The following is a 21,351-nucleotide window of genomic DNA, read 5'->3' as shown; positions in this document are numbered from 1 at the left end:
TCCAAAAGAACATTTTACAAGTAGCCCTCCTCTCTCTGCCTGGAAAGGCCAATCCAGGAAAGAGAAGGCAGCCAGCATCACTTCTCTATCCAACAATCTCAGAAAACCGTGCCATCCCCTCATCTGTCTGACCTGTTTAGCAGGGGGATGCTGAGAGGGGGAAGGGTGCGGTCAGGGTCTAGGGCAAACCCCTCCTGGGACCATGGATGGCCATGCGCTTGGCGATTGGTTCCAGGCCCCTGTGGTCCCCTCACCCTGTGTTCTACAGGAGGGTCCTTGTCCATCTGTCTGTCCGCTGTAGCCTGTGTGTGTCCTTCTTTCAGGCATCCCCTGCCCCATCATCATTGCCTGGGCCATTGGCAAACTCTACTATGAAAATGAACAGTAAGTAGGACTGACCTGTCACAGGGGTCCACGGGGTGTTAGAAAAGGTCAGCCAAGGGCTCCAGCCAAGCCATGGGGCAGGAAATGAAGTCCTTCCAGGACAGATTTATTTTCCCATTGTCTTAAAAATTGAAAAAAAAAAAAAAAAATCCCTGGCACCCAGGCGTACTCATGTGGTAGATGCCAAGTCAACTTTGTTGATCTGAGTTAGGAGCCATGGCTCCTTTAAGTGCCCTAACGCTTGACCCCCTTTGTTAAGGCCTTTGGCCTTTGGTAAGGCCTCCCCCTCGGAGTGGCAGGTCTGGCCAAGGGTATATACAGGAGGCTTTCAGCCTAGAGCACATCCAAGGCTGTGTCACTGAGCCTTTTTCACAGACCCCTGGACCAGGGCAGTGGATGCTTGTTTTATTCAGGCCTCCCAGTCTCTGCCGAGGGTACATTGTCCCATCTTGGGACCCTCCCTGCACCAGAGATGCTGATATAGAAGCCACACCCAGATGATGGCAGTTCTAGCCACGTGTCAGCCAAGAAGTGGCTGGGAAGTTGGGTACCTCCAGCTGAAAATAGAGGGGACAGGGGAATGTCAGTCTCTGGATAAAAATCTTCAAGGGGTCTCCGAGGCGAGAGAAAGCAGATGGGATTTGGGAGCAAGGGGCAGAGTTGGGTGGGCTCCGAGAGCTCAACATCAGGAAGAGCTCCTGATGATAAAAACTACCCAAGAGTAAGAAGGCCGCCTTGTAAGGTAGTGAGGTTCCCGTCCAAGGGGGTGTTGAAGCAAAGATCAGAAACCTCAGTGCTGGCAGGTACCGGGGCAGATTCCTGTCTAAGGCCGTGTGCACTGGGTGACCTCTAAGGTTTCCGAGGACACAACCAGAATTGCCCAAAGTTCACGTGGACCTTCCTGAGGTGCCTCAGGAGTTGTTGACAGAGCCAGACTGTGTCCCGGGCCCACCCTTCCCCTGGACTCGAGCTTCTCCACCCGCCGGCATCCCCAGAGAATAACCAAGCCTCTGGGAGCAGTGGGCTCCTCTCACTGGGTGAATGAGGCTCAGCTCAGAGAAGGGCCAGAGTTCAGGCCCGGAGACCGCTCCCGCCTCTACATCTGTTGCTTTGTGCAGCCGAGTACCTGGCACGTGGGGCGGCAGGTTCCAGGCGATGCAGAAACAGGTGGTACAGGGGGGTTGGGCCCTGGGCCAGCGAGGTGGGGACTGGCTGTCCCATCACTCACGAGCCTCCTGCATGGCCCGCCCTGGGCCCAGCAGTCTGGAATGAGGAGGGGAGGGAGGAGGAGGAGGAGACCCAGGTCTCCAGCTGGGGAGACCAGGCCCTCCATGGAAGGTAAAAGGCAGCCCGGGGGTGAGCCAAGAAGGTCCCACGGTTTCGGGGAAGGCACAGCCCTAGAGACTGGGTCTCAGGAAGGGTCAAGCCGGAGAACCCTGGGCCCAGGTCTTCTGTGGTGCCCAGACTACCGCTCAGCAGGCCACTCACAGCCACCCCATCTTTGCAGGTGCTGGTTTGGCAAGGAGCCTGGTGACCTGGTGGACTATATCTACCAAGGCCCCATCATTCTCGTGCTCCTGGTAGGTCCTCAGTGGGGACTGGGATGGGGAGGGCACCAGGAGGACAGCAGAGGACCTACCCAGCAGGGATGCCGGGGAAGACATGGCCTGGAATGGCCCCTGCACACACTCCGTACTCGCCAGCCCACTTCCCGGCAACCCCCTCCCGCTATCCCTTCTCCAGCTTCATGCCCTGGCGCAGCCCCGTCACCTCTGGCCCTTGGGTTCTCTCTCTGGGCAGAGAATGGTTCTGACCGGCAGAATCCTAGCGCTTCCCATATCTGACGTCCCCTTGCCAGGTCCTGAGACAGCCAGGTGAGGGGGCAGCCGGTGGCAAGAGAAGGGGGTGTGGACTTCTGTTCAGCTCAGACCAACATCCTCCTCAGCCCCCAGCGCCCCCCTCCGGGGCCCAGCCCACCGCCCCCAGCCTGGAGCAGTGGTACCAGAATGAAGCGTAATGAGCAATTGTTCCTTGTCCAGCTCCCCGCCCCTTGCCAAATGTATTCACATCTAAGGTATAATTGCGCCACGTCTTTAATCCATAACGAGCTTTAATTAAGGTAGAGTTTAAGTAGAGGCTGCGTTCTGCAAAAGCGAACCCACTATATATCACACATTTTAAAAAAGAGACATGCAAAAAAGCCCCATAAGAAATTGGCATTTACGTAAGACTTATTTCAGGCTTGGTAATTTCGGGCTCCTGTATGCACCAGCTTCCTTAAAGGGCCACCCGCTCCTTGTGGGATACAATCGCCATCCTCCTCTTGTACACAGCAGGTGCCTAACGGGGGTTCTTTGGTCTACCTTGGAGACAATGAGTGTTTCTCTCTTTCATTTCCTGACTCTCCTCCTTTTTGTGACTTCTGGGATTCATATGACCCCCATCTTTGGAGTGTCCTTGATGTATATGCACTAGAGATGACTAGGGAGGTTTCTACCCACTGCCTGAAATTCCACCATCAGAAATTCCACCTCATTTCAAAGGCAGAAGTAGTGAGTGTCCTTGGAGTCCCAGCTGCAATGAGTCACTCATCCCTACCCCCAGTGTGAACGGAAACCCCTTGAGACCCGTCCCCTCCCAGCCAGCTGCTGAGAGCCCATCGTGGAGGGACAGGGCTTTTTGTGAATCTGGGATCCTGCCAAGGAAGGCTGGCCTGGGGGGCGGGGGGGAGGGGGGAGGGGGATGGTCAGCAAGAGTGGGGAGGGACTCCCGGCTGCAAGGATGTTGGGCAGCAGTAAGGAAATGGAAAAGGGGAGAAAGGCACGGAGGGCTCCGTGCCAGCCCCCACTCCTCACCTGTTGTTCCACGCCTTTTTCTCTGCTTCTGCCCTCACCTCTCGGTCCAAGAGCCCTTTGCTTCTCCCTTTGGGCCTAGCACACGGCCAGCCATCACATGTAAAAGGCTTCCAGGTTCCAGACTGAGCCCGTCCAGAAGCCCCGTCTTCATTACTTCCAAATCTCATATCGTCACTGCCTGGAAACGGGAATTATGATGCCCATTTTACAGATGAAGGAACTGAGATGAAACTGCCTGCTGAGCTGAGACTCGGGGCCGGTCACCCACCACCTGCCTGTCCTCTGCATTGGATACGTGCTCAGTGCTCTGCCCTCCCCCAATGGTTCACAGCTGCATTCCTGCTGCTGAAAGACATGAACGAGCTTATTTCTGGGTTCCGGGAAGTGAATTGGCTGGTTCAGTTTGTAGGAGGCTGTTGTCATGGGAAAGGCATGTGGCACTTCTTGGGTTCCGCTCTGGACCAGGCCCGAGGCTCAGTGCTCTCCATGAGTATTTTAACCTGTGCCGACCTTCTCAGACAGGCTCTGTGGTTTCCCTTTTGGACCGGTGAGGAAGCAGAAGCTAGGGAGGTTAATTAAGCAACTTGCCCAGGGCCACACGAATGCCAGTTGAACAGCCAGAATTAGCGCCATGTGACAAGATCGTGTGCCAGGCGTTCAAGTGAGAGGTGGTCCAAGGAAGTACAGCGAGGGAGGGGGGAGTGGAAGACAAGGAAGGAAGGAAACCAACAAAGGGTGAGGTGACGAGCTGGCTTCCATGGAGGCAACCACGCAGAAGAGTCTCAGAACTGCTCCCCGTGGAAGGTTTGGAAGCTAGGTTACGTATCTACACATTTCATGCCCCATCAGTGGAGGTTGCTCTGTGGACAGGAGACCCCCATATTTCCAGGTCCTCTGCTTTGAGGCTGAACTAGCTCCCCCGCCCCAGAGGAAGCCTGAGGCCGAGAAACGTCCCCTGCAGCTGCTGGTGAACGCAGGTCCCCGGAACCCCGCATGCCTACAGGGTGTGCCACATCGGGTCTGACTAAAGTCTCCTCGCTCGGTGCTCCCCCCAGCAATGTCCTAAAATTCCCTGTTCCAAATAGAAATTCCAGGCCCCTCACCCACCACTGGGAATGTCTGGGGCAGGGGGCCAGATCTGCATTTGGACCAATGGCCCCAAGTGCCTTTGATGCACACACTCTAGTTGGAGAACCACAGTGTCCGGGGCCCTGCCAAGCAGGGATGTGTGTTGTCTGGTTCTCTATGGCCCAGCCAGGACCCCGCGCATCATAGGATTCAGGACGTAGGCCTTTAAGGCTTCACCTGCCTAGAAAATGCCAACAGGAGGAGAAAACAGAGGCATCCAGTGAGGACCAGGCCCCCAGGGGCCGTGAAACAGACTGGTCTCCAGGTTTTGAGGGCACCCCCAATTCCATCTTGACAAGTTACCAGGCTCCACGGATGCACGGGGCTCAGGCAGGCTGGCCGTGTTTAACTGCCCGGGTGCATGTGCAGTACAGGAGGCTGAGAACCGTGGAGCGGTGAGAGGAGGAGCCTCGCAGCACCCCAGTAAGCCCACTGGATACCCGAACTGGAGGGAGCAGAGGACATCCCCAAGGCTGGGAACCGTGTCTGAAGGCAGGAGGCAGAAATGTCATCCCCTTTCCTTCTCCCTCCCTCCCTGCCACTGCATGTGTGACAGTGAAGTTGGAGGAGGGTCTCCCATGAGCATCAGGAGTCAGCAAGCACCCTCCCCCTCGCAGGGGTGGAGAGGGTCCATGGGACTCATGCGCTGGAGGTTAAGAGCCAGTGAGCTGCGTCTGTTCATCGTCCCTGCCTTGGTGGGAGGCGATATGCTCTGTGGCATCCTGAACAAGCACTGGCGGCAGCCGCCTGGGATTTGCGGGGTGATCCCGAGGGAGCTCTTTGCTCGGAGCCTCAGTTTCTTACCTGTAACACGAGGATGCCAGTCCCTGCTTCATGGGGTCACCGTGAGGACCAGCGGCCCGGGAACACAGGGGCACTGCCCAGCCCCTGGAACCACAAGTTTGGATCCTGTGCTGACGGGCCATGCGGTGCTATCCTGAGCTCTGATCACCCCTCCCCGGCCATGTGCTGAGGGCCTTCACTCTAGTTCCTTCCGTCTGGCCCAGATTTCATTAACCCCTTCAGGAGCAGCAGCATGATGTGGGAGTGAGGAGAAGGATGCCGAGGCCAGCTGCCTCAGTTCGAATCCTGACACCAATGCCTTCTACGTCTGTGGCAGGGGCAAGTGATGTAGCCTATCTGAGCCTCAGTTTGTCCATCTGTAAAATAGGAATAATGATCACAGCTGCTGCTTGAGGAGTAGCTGTGTAGTGCTTAAAACAAAACCTGGAATGGTGTGAGTCCTGGGCCACGTTAGGGAACACCGAACCTCCCGTGTCGGTCCTGGTAGCAACCGTGATGTCCAGACCCCCAGCTTGGGCCTGACACCCACCACCTGCCAGAGCTCTGACCAGCCTGGGGCATTCTTCCTGTAGCGCCTCACGAGGACCTAACGTGCCAGTGGGAACCCAAGCTGCCGGCATCAGAGCTTCCGGACACACGGGGCAGGAGGATGCGAGGCTGGACTTCTCTGGGGGAGTTTTTCCACAGGGTCTGGCCTTGCCCTCTCATCCTGCACCCTCTCCCCTCAACATTCCCAGAGCTCATGCCATGCAGGCTGCCCTGGGAACATCCCAGGCCGGGAGGGCCCTGCAGCTGCTGTTGTAGAAGGAGGTAGATAGATTCCACTGTCTGGACTCACTGCGGTGGCCCCAGCCGGCCTATCTCCCCCACCCCAAGGCTTTCTCCCCTGGCCCTTTCTCTGCTTGGGACACAATCCCCCACCTTCCTTCAGTGCCATTTCTCTAGGCCTTTCTGACCCCTTAGGAAAGACGCATGCCCCCCCTCCCTCCAGACCACAAGACTTCTGGGAGCAGGGGCCTGACACATAGCAAGTCAGTTAGATGAATGAATGAATGAATGAATGAATGAATGAAGAGACTAGGCTGGTCAAGGCTATGGGACAGTAAGCAGTGCTCACTGAAGAGCTGGGATTTGGGGCAGGGCTGGGAGGCCAGGAAGGGAAAGCTCCGTGTGGGCTGGATGGTGAGAGGCTCCCTGGAGGAGGGGGAAGGTGCCTGTGAGAGGGTGAGGTGGAGAAGATGTGGTGGAGGGGGAGGCTGGGAACCACGCTCACAAGGGAAGAGTGACTTCCGGGCTGCACAGACCCAGGCTGTGATGCGGCAGGGGCAGCATCACTAACTGCCTGCCTCACGGAGTAGAGAGGATAAGGCCTTATCTCCCAGATCCTCCACACTAGACCCTGTCCCTGCTTTTGCCTCAGCACATGAGACAGGACCCTGCAGCCTGCGTGCTCTGCAACTCACTGACAGAATGGATGGGTGTGTGGGTGGGTGGACAGGTGAGTAGATAAACTGATGAATGGATTGTTGAGTAGATACTTGGATGGATGATGGATGGATAATTGAATGAATTGGTAGAGGGTTGATAGATGATGGGTAAATGGATATAATGCAGGGAGTGTGGCAGAAATGAGAATATATTGCCTCTACTCTCAGAGAAGTGAGAAAGAATCAGAAAAGGTCAAGTATTTTGTATCACTTGTACGAGAAAATTAGGATTGACCTATGTGTTATGGTGCTCTTGTGATCCAAGGAAATATACCAGAAACGCAGGGGCTAGAAATGAGATGAGCCTGAAAAAGAAACAGAGCGCAGCAGGCTGCTGGCTGAAGGCATCCCTCCCACCCCATACCCTGGCCATACCGCCATGGGCACGAGAGCAGCCGGCTGTGGTTGATCGTGTCTGCCGTATAGCCCAACTCCCAGCCTGGTATACACCCAGAACTTAGGAGGGCTTAAGAAGTGACGGATTCTCAGGACAGAGACACGGGAGGAATTTGTGTGTATGCGTGTGCACACATATGTACTCGTGTGTGTGCATCTGCATGAGCCAGCAGACACCCTCTGACTCGTGTGCACTTTCTCGGGAGAGATTCCCAAGAAAGGGAGTCTCACTTTCCTGTCTGCTCACACTCGGAGATGGATAGAGAGAAACACTGGCATTGCCCACGCCCCCAGATACACGCTCACACACGAACACACACTCTCTGAGGCAAACATACACAGGCACGGAGAACAGACCCACCGGAAGGTTCGGCCCGCCCCAGACCAGTCGCACAGACGAGCTGACGCAGATGGACGGGACGCTTGTGGCCCACGGTGGACCGTACACAGCGTGAGGATGACTCAGGAGGCCCCACGGGCCGGTCCCAGGAAGAGGCTGCGTGCGCGGGCTCTGATGCTGAGGAAGAGGCTCAGGATGAAGATAAATGAGGTCCTTCCAGGAGCCTGGGAGTCAGCCCAGCAGATCGTTCATCTCCGTGGCCTCAGATGTGTCTGTGACAGTTCTAGAGTTTTCCTGGATGCAGGGGACGGATGCGGAGAGATTAGTCACTCCTGGACAGGTCTGCTCCAAGGGTCGAAGGGCCTCAGGGGAACCCTCAATCAACAAGGCAGGGGCAGGGGCTTGGGGACTCTCTGAGGAGCTGCGGCTCAGGAGAAGTGGCCTTTGTGCCCTTGTTCACTGCTTTCTAAGGCTGCTTTTCCTCTTGGCTCTGGAGGTGGAGAAGCAGGCTTTGGAGCCCTCGGGTGACAAGGAATTGAGCAAAGTGCCTGCCTGTCCTGGTGCAGGAGAAACAGAGGCCTCGGGCCCCCAGGCGGGGGCGGGGGTGACCAGTAGGATGGATGTGTGCATGGGGCATGCGTCTCGGTGGGCTCCAGGGCGTCAGTGGCTGCCTGTCGGTTCTTTCCCCACCTCACGGGCCTTCCTTTTTCCCTGCCTCCCCCTCCAGATCAACTTTGTATTTCTCTTCAACATCGTCAGGATCCTAATGACGAAATTGCGAGCATCCACCACATCGGAAACAATCCAGTACCGGTGAGCGTGGGCGCCTTAGCCCCCCGAGGGGAGCCTGCCCCTGGCCGGGCCCTCTTAGTCCTCTTGGTCCTCAGCCGGGGAGCTTGCTGAGGGGTCCCAGGAGAAACAGCACCTGAGTGGGGCCCTGCCTGCAGTGTGGTCTCAGACCAGTCCTGTCACCCTCTCACCCCCGCCCCCCAGGAAGGCAGTGAAGGCCACCCTGGTTCTCCTGCCCCTCCTGGGCATCACCTACATGCTCTTCTTCGTCAACCCTGGGGAGGACGACCTGTCACAGATCGTGTTCGTCTACTTCAACTCCTTCCTGCAGTCATTCCAGGTGGGGCGTGTGACCTGATGGGGACTCCTTCCTGCCCTAGAACGCTCGGGCACCAGTGCCCTCACAGAGACTTCCCCCAGGACTGGTGTATATATGTGCACACTGCAATACGAATGCATGCACACACTAATCCCGAGCCCCGGCCCCTGGCACCCCCACCCCAGGGTGGGCTCCCCTCCTGACTGGGTCTCAGTCACCCTAGCCTGCACCTACCGAAGGTCCGGCACCTGTTCTGAGGATTCGTGGCAGCCTGTCGCTTGCAGTGGACCCCAGTACACCCGCGCCGTGAGGGGTGGGCTCCCCGCAGCTCTCAGCCTCTGGGGTCCTCGGGGGCAGAGTGTTCCGGGCCAGCCCTGCCGCACGGCTCGCCAAGCGAGTCACTGACGCCTCCCTCCTTCCTTTCCAGGGTTTCTTTGTGTCTGTCTTCTACTGCTTCTTCAATGGAGAGGTAGGAGACCAGGCTCCGGGTTCGTCCTCAGTTCCCACTCCGGTGGAGTGGCCCAGCCTTTTGGAAGTGCCTGGGTCCCTGGCTCTGCCGAGCTCTACCACCCGACTTCGGGAAACGGGAATCCTGCCTGAGGGCCTCAAACCAGTGTAGACGGCCAGCCGTGCCGGCCAGAAACAACACGCCAGCGCTTCACAAGTGCACTCGGAGAGCTGGACGAGCAATGAGTAGAGGAGCCCGGGCTGCAGGGGTCCCATAGGAGAGGGAAGCAGAACACGGGCGTGACAGGGGAAAGCAGTCCGGGAGCGAGTCAGGTGTGAGCCGCGCAGCCAGGCCTTTATGGACCCAGGGAGCAGGAAAGACACCAGCACATTCCCCCACGACAGGGAGGACCATACACCCTCAGGCCAGCTCCAGGGAGCGAGGCACCGGGGGCAGCCTGGTTGGTTAGCTCGCAAAGCCCAGAATCTTAGTGTGACCAGCTTGGGAGAGACGCTCACATAGGCCGGTGGTGGTTGAGGATACACGGTGGGTTAAGGGGCAAAGAGTAGACACAGTCCCCAGGTACTGAGAGCTTCCAAACAGGAGGAGGGCCAGTGCCATCCTGAGGCACGTCACCTGCCGACGCAGGGGATGACGGTGGGGTGTCTCTGCTCGCTTAGGTCTCGGTCAAACAAACAGTGAATGTCTCTGGGGCATTTCTTCTGTCCAGCCGTGTGCTAAGCTAGCATATGGGGAACATGATCCATTGTGCAGAAAAATTCTTACCATGCAAATGAGAATAATGCGGCATCAGCGACAGTCAGGTTTTGAAACGAATAGAACCGTTGGCTCTCCATCTCAGCAGCACATGCTGTGGCCAGTGAGGCAGGGTCTGTCAGCAGGTGGAGGAGGTTGGAGGAAGGACTTTCAGGAGGGAGAGCGATGCTGAGTATGCACGAGGAACTCACAGTTCGGCAGATGCCCCAGGAGAGCGAGAGGCAGATCTGAGAAGCTGCTGTGGTCCCACCATAGCGATGAGGTGGCAGAGGGATGGGGCAGGGAAGGCAGGGTGTCCCAAGGAAGAGTGGGGGCTGGGAGCTTCTCCAGGAGAGGGATGAGGCCAGAGGGCCCTGGTCAGTGAAGAGGAGGGGAGAGGCGCCAAGGCTGAGATTCCAAGGCCAACAGGGGCTTCAGGGGGAGGACCTGCCTTTGGAACCAGCCAGTGCCTGGGTGTGAGGGTGGCGGTCAGAAGGGCGCCCCACCTCCCTTGAAGGGCCCTGCGAGGAGCAGGGGGCAGGGGAGAAGACTCTGGGTCCCAGGACTGGCCCCCCAGGCCCGGCTGAGCCTCTGCCTCTCCCACAGGTGCGCTCGGCCGTGAGAAAGAGGTGGCACCGCTGGCAGGACCACCACTCCCTCCGAGTGCCCGTGGCCCGGGCCACGTCCATCCCCACGTCGCCCACACGGATCAGCTTCCACAGCATCAAGCAGACGGCCGCTGTGTGACCCCTCTGCCACCCCACTCGCCCATCACTCTACCTTAGGGACAGCTTCCCCATCCTTGTCTGGCGCCTGTCTCTGGGTTCACCTTGTTGCACAGGCCCTGGTGGGGGCGGAAGGGAGGGAAGAGACCAGCCCGGTCAGCCAGAGAGAGGCTGTGCAGCAGGCAGCGTGAGAGGCTCTCAGGAGCCAGGGCCGGCTGGGCCAGAAGTGTCAGTGCAGAGGGAGCAGAGGGGAGTCACAGGGACCAGCCCCCCCCCACCCAGAGGAGCAGTTTACAAGTCTTCAGGCATTTGCCCACACCAGCCTCTCACTGTATCCTCACCGTAGCCCCATTCACAGATGAGGAAACTGAAGCCCTGAGCCAGCAGGGGCCTGCCCAAGTCCTACAGCTAGTTCTCAGCAGAGCCGGGGGTCCCCACTGCCCCCTTCAATGCGGTTGGTTCTCCTTGCCTTCTGCCTCCGTACTCAGTGCTGCCCTCTGCGGTTGAGGGTGGTGGTCACAGCAATAGGAAGTAAAGGATTAATTTGGCTTCATCCCAGGGGCTCTCACCTACCCCCCACCCCAGACCAGGTCATCTCTCTGCCCCTCCCCAGCCATGCTCCTGTCCCTGGGGTCCTAGGAAGGATGCTGCTTCCTGTCTTGGGAGACCTCTTCTCCACAGGCTCGGGACCTTGGGGAGGGACTTGTGGGGAGGAAGACACAGTTAGGGCAGCCATACACTGTTAGGCCAACCAGAAGGTGTAGTGCAGGACAAGGGAGGAGGAGGCTGCCCCCCGCTCCCCCGAGGGGCAAGGAGTAGGACTGGAATATCAGAAACCAAAGTGGGTCTTTGATGATTAGAATCAATCTCCCAACCCCCACCTCAGACTGGGCTTCATTTCAGCCTCCCCTTCAGAAACCACGTCTCTGCTCTCTGCGAAATAAACCATGCCTCTGTGGAAACAGCCTCCCCTCAGGTCAAGTCAACCAGGCATGCGAAGGGGTGCTGTGGCCAAGGATGGGGGGCTGGATCCATTCTCGTTTGCAGAGCCCATGGCCCTGGCCTAGGGCTGGTTCTCCATCTCTGACCTGTGTGTCTGCAGGTCTGTCCATTATCATTCCCCGGGACAGTGTCTGCCCCTCCTCCCCAACCAAGGGCAGTTTAATTCAGCACAGAGGACGGGTGCAATTCACACAGCAGGCCGCAGCCCGTCCCAAAGGCCAGTGTCCTGAAATCCAGAGGCAAGTGTAGACAAGGCCCCAACGGTCTCCGTGAACAACCATGAGGGAGTTTCCAGGAGACGGTGGGAGTGGAAGGGACTGAGGAGCCATCAGGCCAGGATTCAAAAGGGCTTTTGCTCTAGGAATACCCCCAAAACATTTTTTTTTGTAATCCGGTATCCCATCTTGCATGTTTTTAAGTTGACATCTAATATTTTCTACATACATTTTTAAATCTGCAAGAGAGAGTGATATCTGGCATTCGGCAAATATTCACATTTTAACACAAACCTGCCACAACACTTTAAAATACATCGTTCAGAATCCCAACACAACAGTGATTTAATAACCACCCTCACCTGTTCAAAAAAACATGCTAACCAGCTAACTCTCCCTCAACAGCAAAAAATTTTACATTGTTCCTTTTCACTTTGAACTTGTATCTTCATTCCATTTCCCCTATGGAATTTTCTAGTAATGCAGTATTTTTACGGTTGAAAGTATTCCTTTGCTCACCTTATCATACTTCTCTGCCACAAAATATATTTATAAATTGAAATAGAAATATTTAATTTTCTGCGATCGAAATCTGTAAGTTTTTTGAAAACGTCTTCCAGATTGAGTTGTTACCACTATTTTTCATATAAGATGTAGTATACAATTGAATCACACAACACAGACACTAAACGTTTTTGTAAGTCGATGTTAAACCTCAAAAGGGAAATGTATTGGAAACACATCTTAATGGAATGGATAGGCATTTCATCGTTCATGAAGCCGTGGGTGAATATTTATTGCCAGAACGAATCAGGACTCAGCATCGTTTCTTTTCTTTTCTCTTTTCTTCATTTTTATATCCCCACACGCCGAGAAGCCTTTGCACATAAATAAGTAGAGGTCACGCACTTCTCTGAACTCCCCAGATGGATGCCAAAAACTGCATCGCGATCTATCATCAAAAATTATGTGTCAGCCACTTGATTAGGTCCTCTTTAAATCTGGCTAAAAAAAAAAAATGAAAACCATCAGCCTTCCCCAAGGGCTTGGCTACGCAGGGGCACCTGGGAGCTGCTTGGCCCTTGGGCTGAGCCAGGAGAGGTTAACCGCTGGCCAACGCACCTGAGTGCTATGCAGCAAAGTGGGGCCACGAAGTGCCTGTTGGGGTTATGAGCCTGTAGACGGCAATGATGCCGGCAGGCGTGGCAGGTGTGGAGCATCTGTGGGGTGGGAGGTGGAAGGTGAGCTGACATTTTCCTGCTGGGAGGGTCTGTGGGGGAGGTGCTACCCGCGGGCCGAAGCCTCCAGACCCCCGGTTTCCCGTGGAGGAAGCTAACTAGCAGTAGGAAAGAAAAGGGACAGAGCGGAATGAAGGCTCACAGAAACTGACCACCAACATGTGGAGGTCTGTAGCCAGAGACACACAGAGGTGCACAGATGTGGAGGCAAACACTCCTGGGGCCACACGGGGAGGCCCAGGGGGACCCGGAGAGACCCCTGGAGACACGCACGGGTGCACCCAGACACTAGATACACACGCGCCCATCCGTCGGTCACTCCCCATTTCCTGGACACCACCCTGTGCCACGTATGGAAATAACACCACTAATAACGCGAGGTTCCTGCTTCAAGAAACTCAGAATCTAGTTGGGAAGAAACAGCTCCCAAACGGTACAAGGTAAAAAGCAGAAGAAAGGATGTGCTCTGTGTCCCCGCCTGGCTGGATCCCTGGTGTCCACGTCCATGTGTTGTGGTGAGGGGAGAAGAGGGTCGGGTCCGAGGACCGAAAACAAGTCAGGTTCTGCGGCCGGCCCTTTCCTCAGCTTCCTGTTTTTTCCATCTCTCTGAGCCCACACCCATGGTGGCCCCAAGCCAGACAAGGTTTGGGGGACACAAGAACCTCGGATGCCCTCCCCTACTCCTTTCCCTTCTCCCAGTGTCCGGGGAACCCGGGACTGCCACGGCCGGCAGTGAGGCAGCTGGGTGGGAAGGGGGCTGTCGCACAATAGGTTCCCCTTCACGTGTCTGAGGCTGACGCGGGGTATGTCTGGGGCTGCAAGGCCCAAGGGAGTCCTTTCCTAGCGTGACGCTTCAGCCGGGGTCAGGGAGAAGTCTGTGGAAAAGAGGCTGGCCAGGGGCCCACAGCTCTGAGAACACGCCTGGGTGGCTCAAGGGAACCGACTGGGTTGCTCTTTGAGAAGAGACTTTGGGAACCTCTATTTCCAGACGGGGTGGCATCTGGGAATCTGCACGTTAACAAGCCCCCCAGGCGTTTCTGTTGCTGTCTGGCGTGGGCGCCGTGGAACAAGGAAACGTCTCGTCTCCTTTTTCCAACACGCACACATGTACCACTTTGGAAAGGTGAGTGACCTCGCCTGCCTTTCTGGAAGCCTCTAGGGGAAGGCAGTTGTAGCAGGAGGGAGAGAAGCAGGTACGGAACACGCACATTTTCCCGTCAATATGCTTAGTATGATTTCCAGGCTTTGCCCCCTGAGATGCCGCTAAATCTCCTGAGGGAGCCACCCCACCTAGAGAAGTCAGTTAGCAGGGGGAATGGGCGGAGAGCGCCCCTGAGATCACTGCCCCGTGTTGACTGAGTTTCCCCAGATTTTGTCGGCAGGGATTTCTTTGCTCAGAGCTTGAGGCCCTCCCACAGAGCTGGAGCATGCTTCCCCCACCACAGAACCACCACGGTGGACTCCATCTGGCAAATCCCGTCCATCCTACAGGACTCAGCCCGAAGAGCCTCCCTTCCAGGAAGCCGTCCTACCAGTGACAGACAAGGCCCCTCTAGGAGCTCCCAGGGCAATCCTTGCCAGGCTCCGCCACCAGGCTGGGAACTGCTCAAGGCATGTGCCATTACTTACGCCCACGGCAAGAACTCTGCACACAGGAGGAGCTCTAGAAATATTCATTGAATAAACTGGCCTTTCGTATTTGCTAGTAACTCACAGGCCAGCGTTCAGTGCCAGCAGGACAGACCAAAGACACAAAGAATCCCAGAGACCTATGAGCTTTGAAAGGGGGAGAAAATCCATTCTCCGGCTCCATATCTCCCCTCACCACCAGAACCGGGGGGGGCCAGGCCCAGCCTGCGGGCATCCCCCTCTCCGCATGCAGGCAGGAAATTGGAAGAGCACCCCCACATCCTTCCAAGACTCGCCTGCAGGTGTCCATCCATCAGTCTCAGGCTGAGGGGCCCCCAGGCCTTGATGGGCCCTGACTTCCTACAGGGTAGAGTTGGGCTGACCAGACCTGTGCCCCACCCGTCTAGGCCTGTGCCTGCTGTCCTGTGCTGGAGGAATCGAAGCAGCTCTCCCAAGCACACGTCCTGGCTTAGAGGATTAACTGTACGATCGCTCTGCTGAAACCCCACATTGGTCTGAGTACGCAGCACGGGCCACACATGTTGCCTGGAGAAATGAAGGAAGAAAGCCAGGGCCACAGAAAGTCCGGAATGTTAGCTACTGCACTTTGGAAAAACAAACCGCGCAAAGGGCCCTTCCAAGGCAAAGCCCCATATCTGGTCTTGCTGGCCACGTGAGTGAGCAGGAAGGGGCAGGGGGAGCTGATCCTAGCTCTGGAAGAAAATGGACTCTGCTTCTGCTGTGAAAACAAGACAGTAGTCAATTGTGCTTCGTAATCAGATCTGCGGGGCACCGAGCAAGGCCTCCTCTGGCTCACTGAGGCCCAACCGCGTGCAATAAACAGGCCAGCATCACGCATCCCCACGGAGGCCCCTCTGCCCAAGAAGACAGGGAAATCCTAAGACTTGTCTTTTCTTCCTGCTTCTCCCCAGTTCTGGTCTCCACGTCCCCTGGAGAAGACTGGTGGTGGACCTATTGAGGAGCCCTGCAGATGCCTCCTTTCCTTATTCTTCCTGCTTGGCCTGAATATCTTACCCTTTCGGGGCTTTCCAAAGAATGCACTATGGAGTCTGTGCCTCTCATTCCTCTCTGTTCCTCCCCCGGCCCTGTGGCTCCAAATCTATCTCAGTCCTCAGTTTGAAACAGATTCTTGGCTGCCCCCACCCCCTTAACGTTGCACACCTAAATGCTAAGGTCTTTATAATGCAGGAGTGTGGAGTGCCTGGGTGGCTCAGTCGGTTGGGCATCCGACTTCGGCTCAGGTCACGATCTCGAGGTCCGTGAGTTCGAGCCCCGCGTCGGGCTCTGTGCCGACAGCTCGGAGCCTGGAGCCTGTTTCGGATTCTGGGTCTCCCTCTCTCTCTGACCCTCCCCTGCTCATGCTCTGTCTCTCTCTGTCTCAAAAATAAATAAATGTTAAAAAAAATAAAAATTAAAAAAAAAAATAATGCAGGAGTGTGGAGTGTGAAGGTCCAGAAAGAATTCTTGAAACATTTCCCAGTGAAAAAAGGTGCTTTTATTATAGCACCGGGACAGGACCTACGGGGCCACACTGCACTTGTGATTACAAGGAGTGACTGATTCTACTCTTTTTAGTTAGCGGGGGTGATGGATAAGTGAGTCTCTAAGGAATTCGTGTATGTTGAAGGTGAGGTCTACAGGACCTTGAAGGTCTGGCTATTGTCAAGATAAGGTTACCCTTCATTAACTGGTAAATCTAGACGTTAGTCATGAGACCCTTTAAGAATGTCATGTTCTGCGTGTCTCAGATGTGCAACAGTGGGCCACAAGTTTTAAGATGATTTATTGTTAGTCATATTTTTCCCGCCTTTGTTTTTCTCAACATTTACAACTGAAGGAATGAGGGGGAAAAGGCCCTTCCTTGGAATTGTAATGGATTATTTTTCCTACCTAGAAAAAATAGGGGCACCTGGGTGGCTCAGTCGGTTAAGCGTCGGACTTTTGGTTTCACCTCAGGTCATGAACTCGTGGTTTGTGAGTTCGAGGCCCGCGTCGGGATCTGTGCTGACAGTGTGGGGCCCACTTGGGATTCTCTCTCTCCCTCTCTCTGCCCTTTCCCCACTCGCTCTGTCTCTCTCAAAATACATAAACTTGAAAAAATTAAAAAGAAAAATATAAACGTATAAAATGTACAAATACTGTGCATTAAATAGTGCACAAAATGTCTACAGAAATCCTCAAAGGAACCACAGACCCATGTTTAAATGCCCGCGACCTCAAGATAAAATAAAAACGCTCTCATGTAGCTAATTGAAGAGTTTGCTACATCGGCGGTGCTCAAACCTGCCTGTGTGTTAGAAGCACGGGGCGTTCTGCGTCACACAGGTTTCTGAGCCCACTCCAGACGTCCTGGAACATGACCCCAGGAGGTGTGAATTCACACTTTTAACAGGCTCCAGGAGCGCTTCTCACACAGAAAGGCCCTGGGAGCCACCAGCCCACAAGGCCCTTCTCCCTCCCCCGTTCCCTCCCTGGCACACAAGACCCTTGGCTCCCTGTGTCTCCCACCGTGACCACCTCACCCCTGCGAAGCACGGCTCTGCCTTTCCTGCCCCACCCCCTGTACGAAGGTTGGGTCTCCAGTAGGTCATGATGGGCACGAGGGCAGGGCCTTGTCTGCCCCAGCCCTGAATTGCCAGGAGCCAGGAAATGTCAGCGTTCCAAGAGAGACTTCATTTGAACAAAGGGTTCCAAAGGCACACATCTGAAAACCACTGAATTTCCACAATCCTCGTCCCTTGGACTCTCAACTCGTGGTGCCCAGGATAGGAAGTAGTTTTCTAAAGTGAGATTGCTGGAGGCAACTTCTACCAAAGCTCAGTGGAATCAAACTAGACAGTACACAAATTAGTACAAGTAGCAGGTCCAGATGTATCAGTGCGCTGAATTTGGAGGGAGAAAGGAAAGAAGTGACCACCACCTGCCTCTCTGCATGGCAGACTGGACTAAATGTTTTTCCAGGTACTTTCTCACTTAATCTTTTAAAATCCTGCAATATTGAAAAACTCATCTTACAAAGAAAAAAAAAATGCTAGCTACTATGAGCTACCAGTTCCTTTCAGAGAGTCTAACCCGGGCCTGGAACTCTTGTCCCTAAAAGATCTTGAAGCCTTACAGTTTTTCTACCTGGAACCTCTTCTCAGAGTCTACAAGTTGTACAAGAATTTTTTAATCTACTGCTTTCATTTTAGTTATAACCTTAAAAAGCGAGTGATACACTTACAAATTTAGTAATCATCTTAAAAGAATATTTTACCTTAAAACGCTCTTTTCACGGTGTCAGTTGAAAGACAGGTTAATAGCACAAAACACTGGGGGCCCTTGGGTGGCTCAGTCCGTTAAGCATCCAACTCCGGGATCTCAGCCCAGGTCTTGATCTCCGGGTCGTGAGTTCAAGCCCCACATTGGGTTCCGTGCTGAGCATAAACCCTACTTACAACAAAACAAAACATTAGCTGAAGTTCCTCGAACCAGGGATTCCCTAATGTATGCCTTGGGGGGGGTTGAGATTTTGTTCCCGCTACAAAAATCACTATAACACACTAACTTTGTGACCCTGACTTGGTACTAACTACTCCGTGACTGCAGGGCTCTTACAAAGTGTGGATGTATGTTCTGAGACAAGAGTTATGTATGTACGTTAGGGGGTAGACATTCTGAAGTTAGCCAGTTTTGACATCAAAATACTGAATGTGGGGGCGCCTGGGTGGCTCAGTTGGTTAAGCGGCCGACTTTGGCTCAGGTCATGATCTCGCGGTCCGTGAGTTTGAGCCTTGCGTCGGGCTCTGTGCTGACAGCTCAGAGCCTGGAGCCTGTTTCAGATTCTGTGTCTCCCTCTCGCTGACCCTCCCCTGTTCATGCTCTCTGTCTCAAAAATAAATAAAACGTTAAAAATTAAAAAAAGAAAAAAAAAAAGAAAAAAAATACTGAATGTGGGAGCTGCCCTGAAGAATATTCATTCATCAACCATTCAAATATTTTTTGAGCAGCCACCCAATGCTAGGCTCTCCTCTGGGCATAACGGGCATATAGCCATGAAGAAAACAGACCCAGATCCCAGAACTCACAGAACTTACTTTCTGACCAGGAGAGGGAAAATTAAACAAGAGAAGGAAGTAAAATGTGCTATAAAGTGTTAATCACTACGGAGGAAAAAGAAGACAGGGAAGGGGATATAAAGTGTGCTTGGGTCTGAACGTGAAGGGAGGAGGGTTTGGCTGGAGGTTGAAACTGTCAGTGAAATGGCTAGGGAGGCCTTGCTGGGGTGACTGCTGAATAGTCTTGAAGGTTGGGAGGTACTCATGAGCATCTGGGTCCTGGAGGGAAGCATTGTAGACAGGCGGAAAAGTGAATGCCAAGGTCCTGCTTCTGGGTGTGTTGGGGCAACAGGAAAGAGGTGTGTGTGTGTGTGTGTGTGTGTGTGTGTGTGTGTGTGTGTGTGATGGGAAGGAAGATGGGGGAGATCATGCAGGTGTTATTCTTGAGAAGAAAAGCCACTGAATTTGAACTTTTAGGATGAATGGGGTCACTTCAGCTGCTGTGTAGAAAATACACTGCAAGGGGCGCCTGGGTGGCTCAGTCGGTTAAGTGTCCAACTCTTGATTTTGGCTCAGGTCATGATCTCATGGCTTCGTGTGTGCGAGCCCTGTGCACTGACCTCACAGAGCCTGCTTGGAATTCTCCCCCTCTCTCTGCCCCTCCCCCAAGTCACACTCTGTTTCTCTCAAAATAAATAATTAAAATTTAAAAAAAAGAAAATAGATTGTGAGGTAGAGTGCAGATGAGAGTCTTGCATTAAACCAGTGGGGAGATGGTGGTGGTCAGATTCAGAATACCAGTAAGGACGGAGTTGATGGCCTGGAAGAGGCATGTAAGAGAAGGAGCAGTCAGGACTGGCATTGAAGAGCAGTTACTAACCGAGAGGTCAGGTTCACAAGCCTACTTAGGAATTCTTTTCAGAAAATGGAAAGTCTTGGGGCGCCTGGGTGGCGCAGTCGGTTAAGCGTCCGACTTCAGCCAGGTCACGATCTCTCGGTCCGTGAGTTCGAGCCCCGCGTCGGGCTCTGGGCTGATGGCTCAGAGCCTGGAGCCTGTTTCTGATTCTGTGTCTCCCTCTCTCTCTGCCCCTCCCCCGTTCATGCTCTGTCTCTCTCTGTCCCAAAAATAAATAAAAAAAAAAATAAAAAAAAAAAGAAAATGGAAAGTCTGGTCTCGATTTGTTTATATATATTTTTATTTATTTTTTAAAGAGAGAGACACAGAGAGCATGAGAGGGAGAGGTGCAGAGAAGAGGGAGACAGAGAATCCCACGCAATCTGTGTGCTATCAGCACAGAGCCCGATGCAGGACTCAAACTCACGAACTGTGAGATCGTGACCTGAGCTGAACTCAAGAGTCAGACACTTAACTGACTGAGCCACCCAGAAGCCCCAGGTCTTGATCTTTAAAAGAATGCTAATAAGGATTTTTTTTTAAAGCTTGTCAGTGTTTTTTTTCCTTTCCTACAATCTCGCTGTGTTTCATCTATCAATTAACTTGCACTCAGATGTAGAACAGTGGGTTTTGATGACCAAAAAAAGGCTTTAATTAGCCTAAGTTATTTTAGGTAGCATAACTGCTTTTGCATTAATTGTTGGTGATTGAGTTTTAAGACATAACAAATGCAGATACCGTCTGGAAAAATTCTACTGTTATGCCCAGAATTCGTGATCCCCAAAGACCACCAGGGAGCCGAGTCCGATGCAAAAAGCAAAGAGCCTTTATTCGAGCTAGCTCGAGCTCAATCGCCTACCTGCACCAAAGCAGCGGTGAGATACCGGAGAGAGAGAGCGAGTTTCAAAAGCACAGGGGCGCCTGGGTGGCGCAGTCGGTTAAGCGTCTGACTTCAGCCAGGTCACGATCTCGAGGTCCGTGAGTTCGAGCCCCGCGTCGGGCTCTGGGCTGATGGCTCAGAGCCTGTAGCCTGTTTCCGATTCTCTGTCTCCCTCTCTCTCTGCCCCTCCCCCGTTCATGCTCTGTCTCTCTCTGTCCCAAAAAAAAAAAAAAAAAAAAGTTGCAAAAGCACAGAGGTTTTATAGGGATCATGGCCTTAGCCGATTGGCTGGGGAAGGGTCGTGGCCTCAGCCGATTGGCTGCCAAAGTGTGGTCCCAGATCAGCAATTATCAGCATCACCTGGAACTTGTTAAAAATGCAAATGTTGGGCTTGGTGGTCACAGACCCACTGAATCAGAAACTCTGGGGGTGGGGCTCAGCAATCCGTGTTTGAACAAGTCTTCCAGGAGATTCTGATGCACCTGAAGTTTAAGAACCACTGTGTCTGAGGTTAACATATTTGGCCTCAGTGTATACAGAACGTTTCTCACTGGTCACCTATTAACCATTGGCTGTCAGCCTTGCTGTGCTATATAAATACCTAGCACCAAACACCATCCCCAGAGACTCTGATTTAATTGGTTTGGGGAGGGGTCAGTTATTAAAATGCTCCCAGGTCATTCTAAGCCTGGACAGGGTTGAGGGCTCCTGCCTCTGGCCCCTACCTGAGAGAAGCCCTCCCTCTTCTACTCACACTTTCCACACCTCTCACACTCGCCTTCCTCCCACCTCAGACTTCGGAAGTATGCATCAATCGGTAGCCTGCTTTCTTAGAAAACATAAGTTACTCAAGGGGAGGATGCGTGGTCTGAGGTTTGAGCGGGAACTTCTTTCTGCGGCCATGTCGGGGACGTAGACACTAGTCAGCCGGCCTAGGTCTGCTCTTTCACTACATGGGCCACTTCTGCACCAAGTCCAGAATATTACAAGAGGAAGCAGACAC

At 53.9% G+C, this 21,351-nt stretch overlaps 1 protein-coding gene and 1 long non-coding RNA gene across 3 annotated transcripts in view; one reads left to right on the top strand and one right to left on the bottom strand.

Annotated features, from left to right (window-relative positions):
• The window catches only part of CRHR2 (corticotropin releasing hormone receptor 2), a 46,214-nt gene extending 34,821 nt beyond the window's left edge, over nucleotides 1-11,393 (top strand). For both annotated transcript variants that reach the window (XM_023250469.2, XM_023250470.2), the window contains 6 exons: nucleotides 324-384; nucleotides 1,892-1,964; nucleotides 8,122-8,207; nucleotides 8,388-8,523; nucleotides 8,930-8,971; nucleotides 10,313-11,393. In XM_023250469.2, the coding sequence (XP_023106237.2) occupies nucleotides 324-384; nucleotides 1,892-1,964; nucleotides 8,122-8,207; nucleotides 8,388-8,523; nucleotides 8,930-8,971; nucleotides 10,313-10,453 (539 nt within the window). In that variant the 3' untranslated portion in view covers nucleotides 10,454-11,393. The remainder of the gene's footprint in view (nucleotides 1-323; nucleotides 385-1,891; nucleotides 1,965-8,121; nucleotides 8,208-8,387; nucleotides 8,524-8,929; nucleotides 8,972-10,312) is intronic.
• Nucleotides 11,394-12,488: 1,095 nt separating this feature from the next.
• On the bottom strand, nucleotides 12,489-20,345 carry LOC123383929. Its single transcript, XR_006594355.1, has 3 exons — nucleotides 20,328-20,345; nucleotides 17,793-17,965; nucleotides 12,489-12,653 (listed from the first exon to the last, which is right to left on the bottom strand). It is a non-coding gene; the product is annotated as an uncharacterized LOC123383929 (long non-coding RNA).
• Between the last annotated feature and the right edge of the window lie 1,006 nt (nucleotides 20,346-21,351).

This window comes from Felis catus, chromosome A2 (assembly GCF_018350175.1).
Source record: "Felis catus isolate Fca126 chromosome A2, F.catus_Fca126_mat1.0, whole genome shotgun sequence".
Taxonomy (NCBI): Eukaryota; Metazoa; Chordata; class Mammalia; order Carnivora; family Felidae; genus Felis; species Felis catus.
This window is presented reverse-complemented; position numbering and strand designations above follow the sequence as displayed.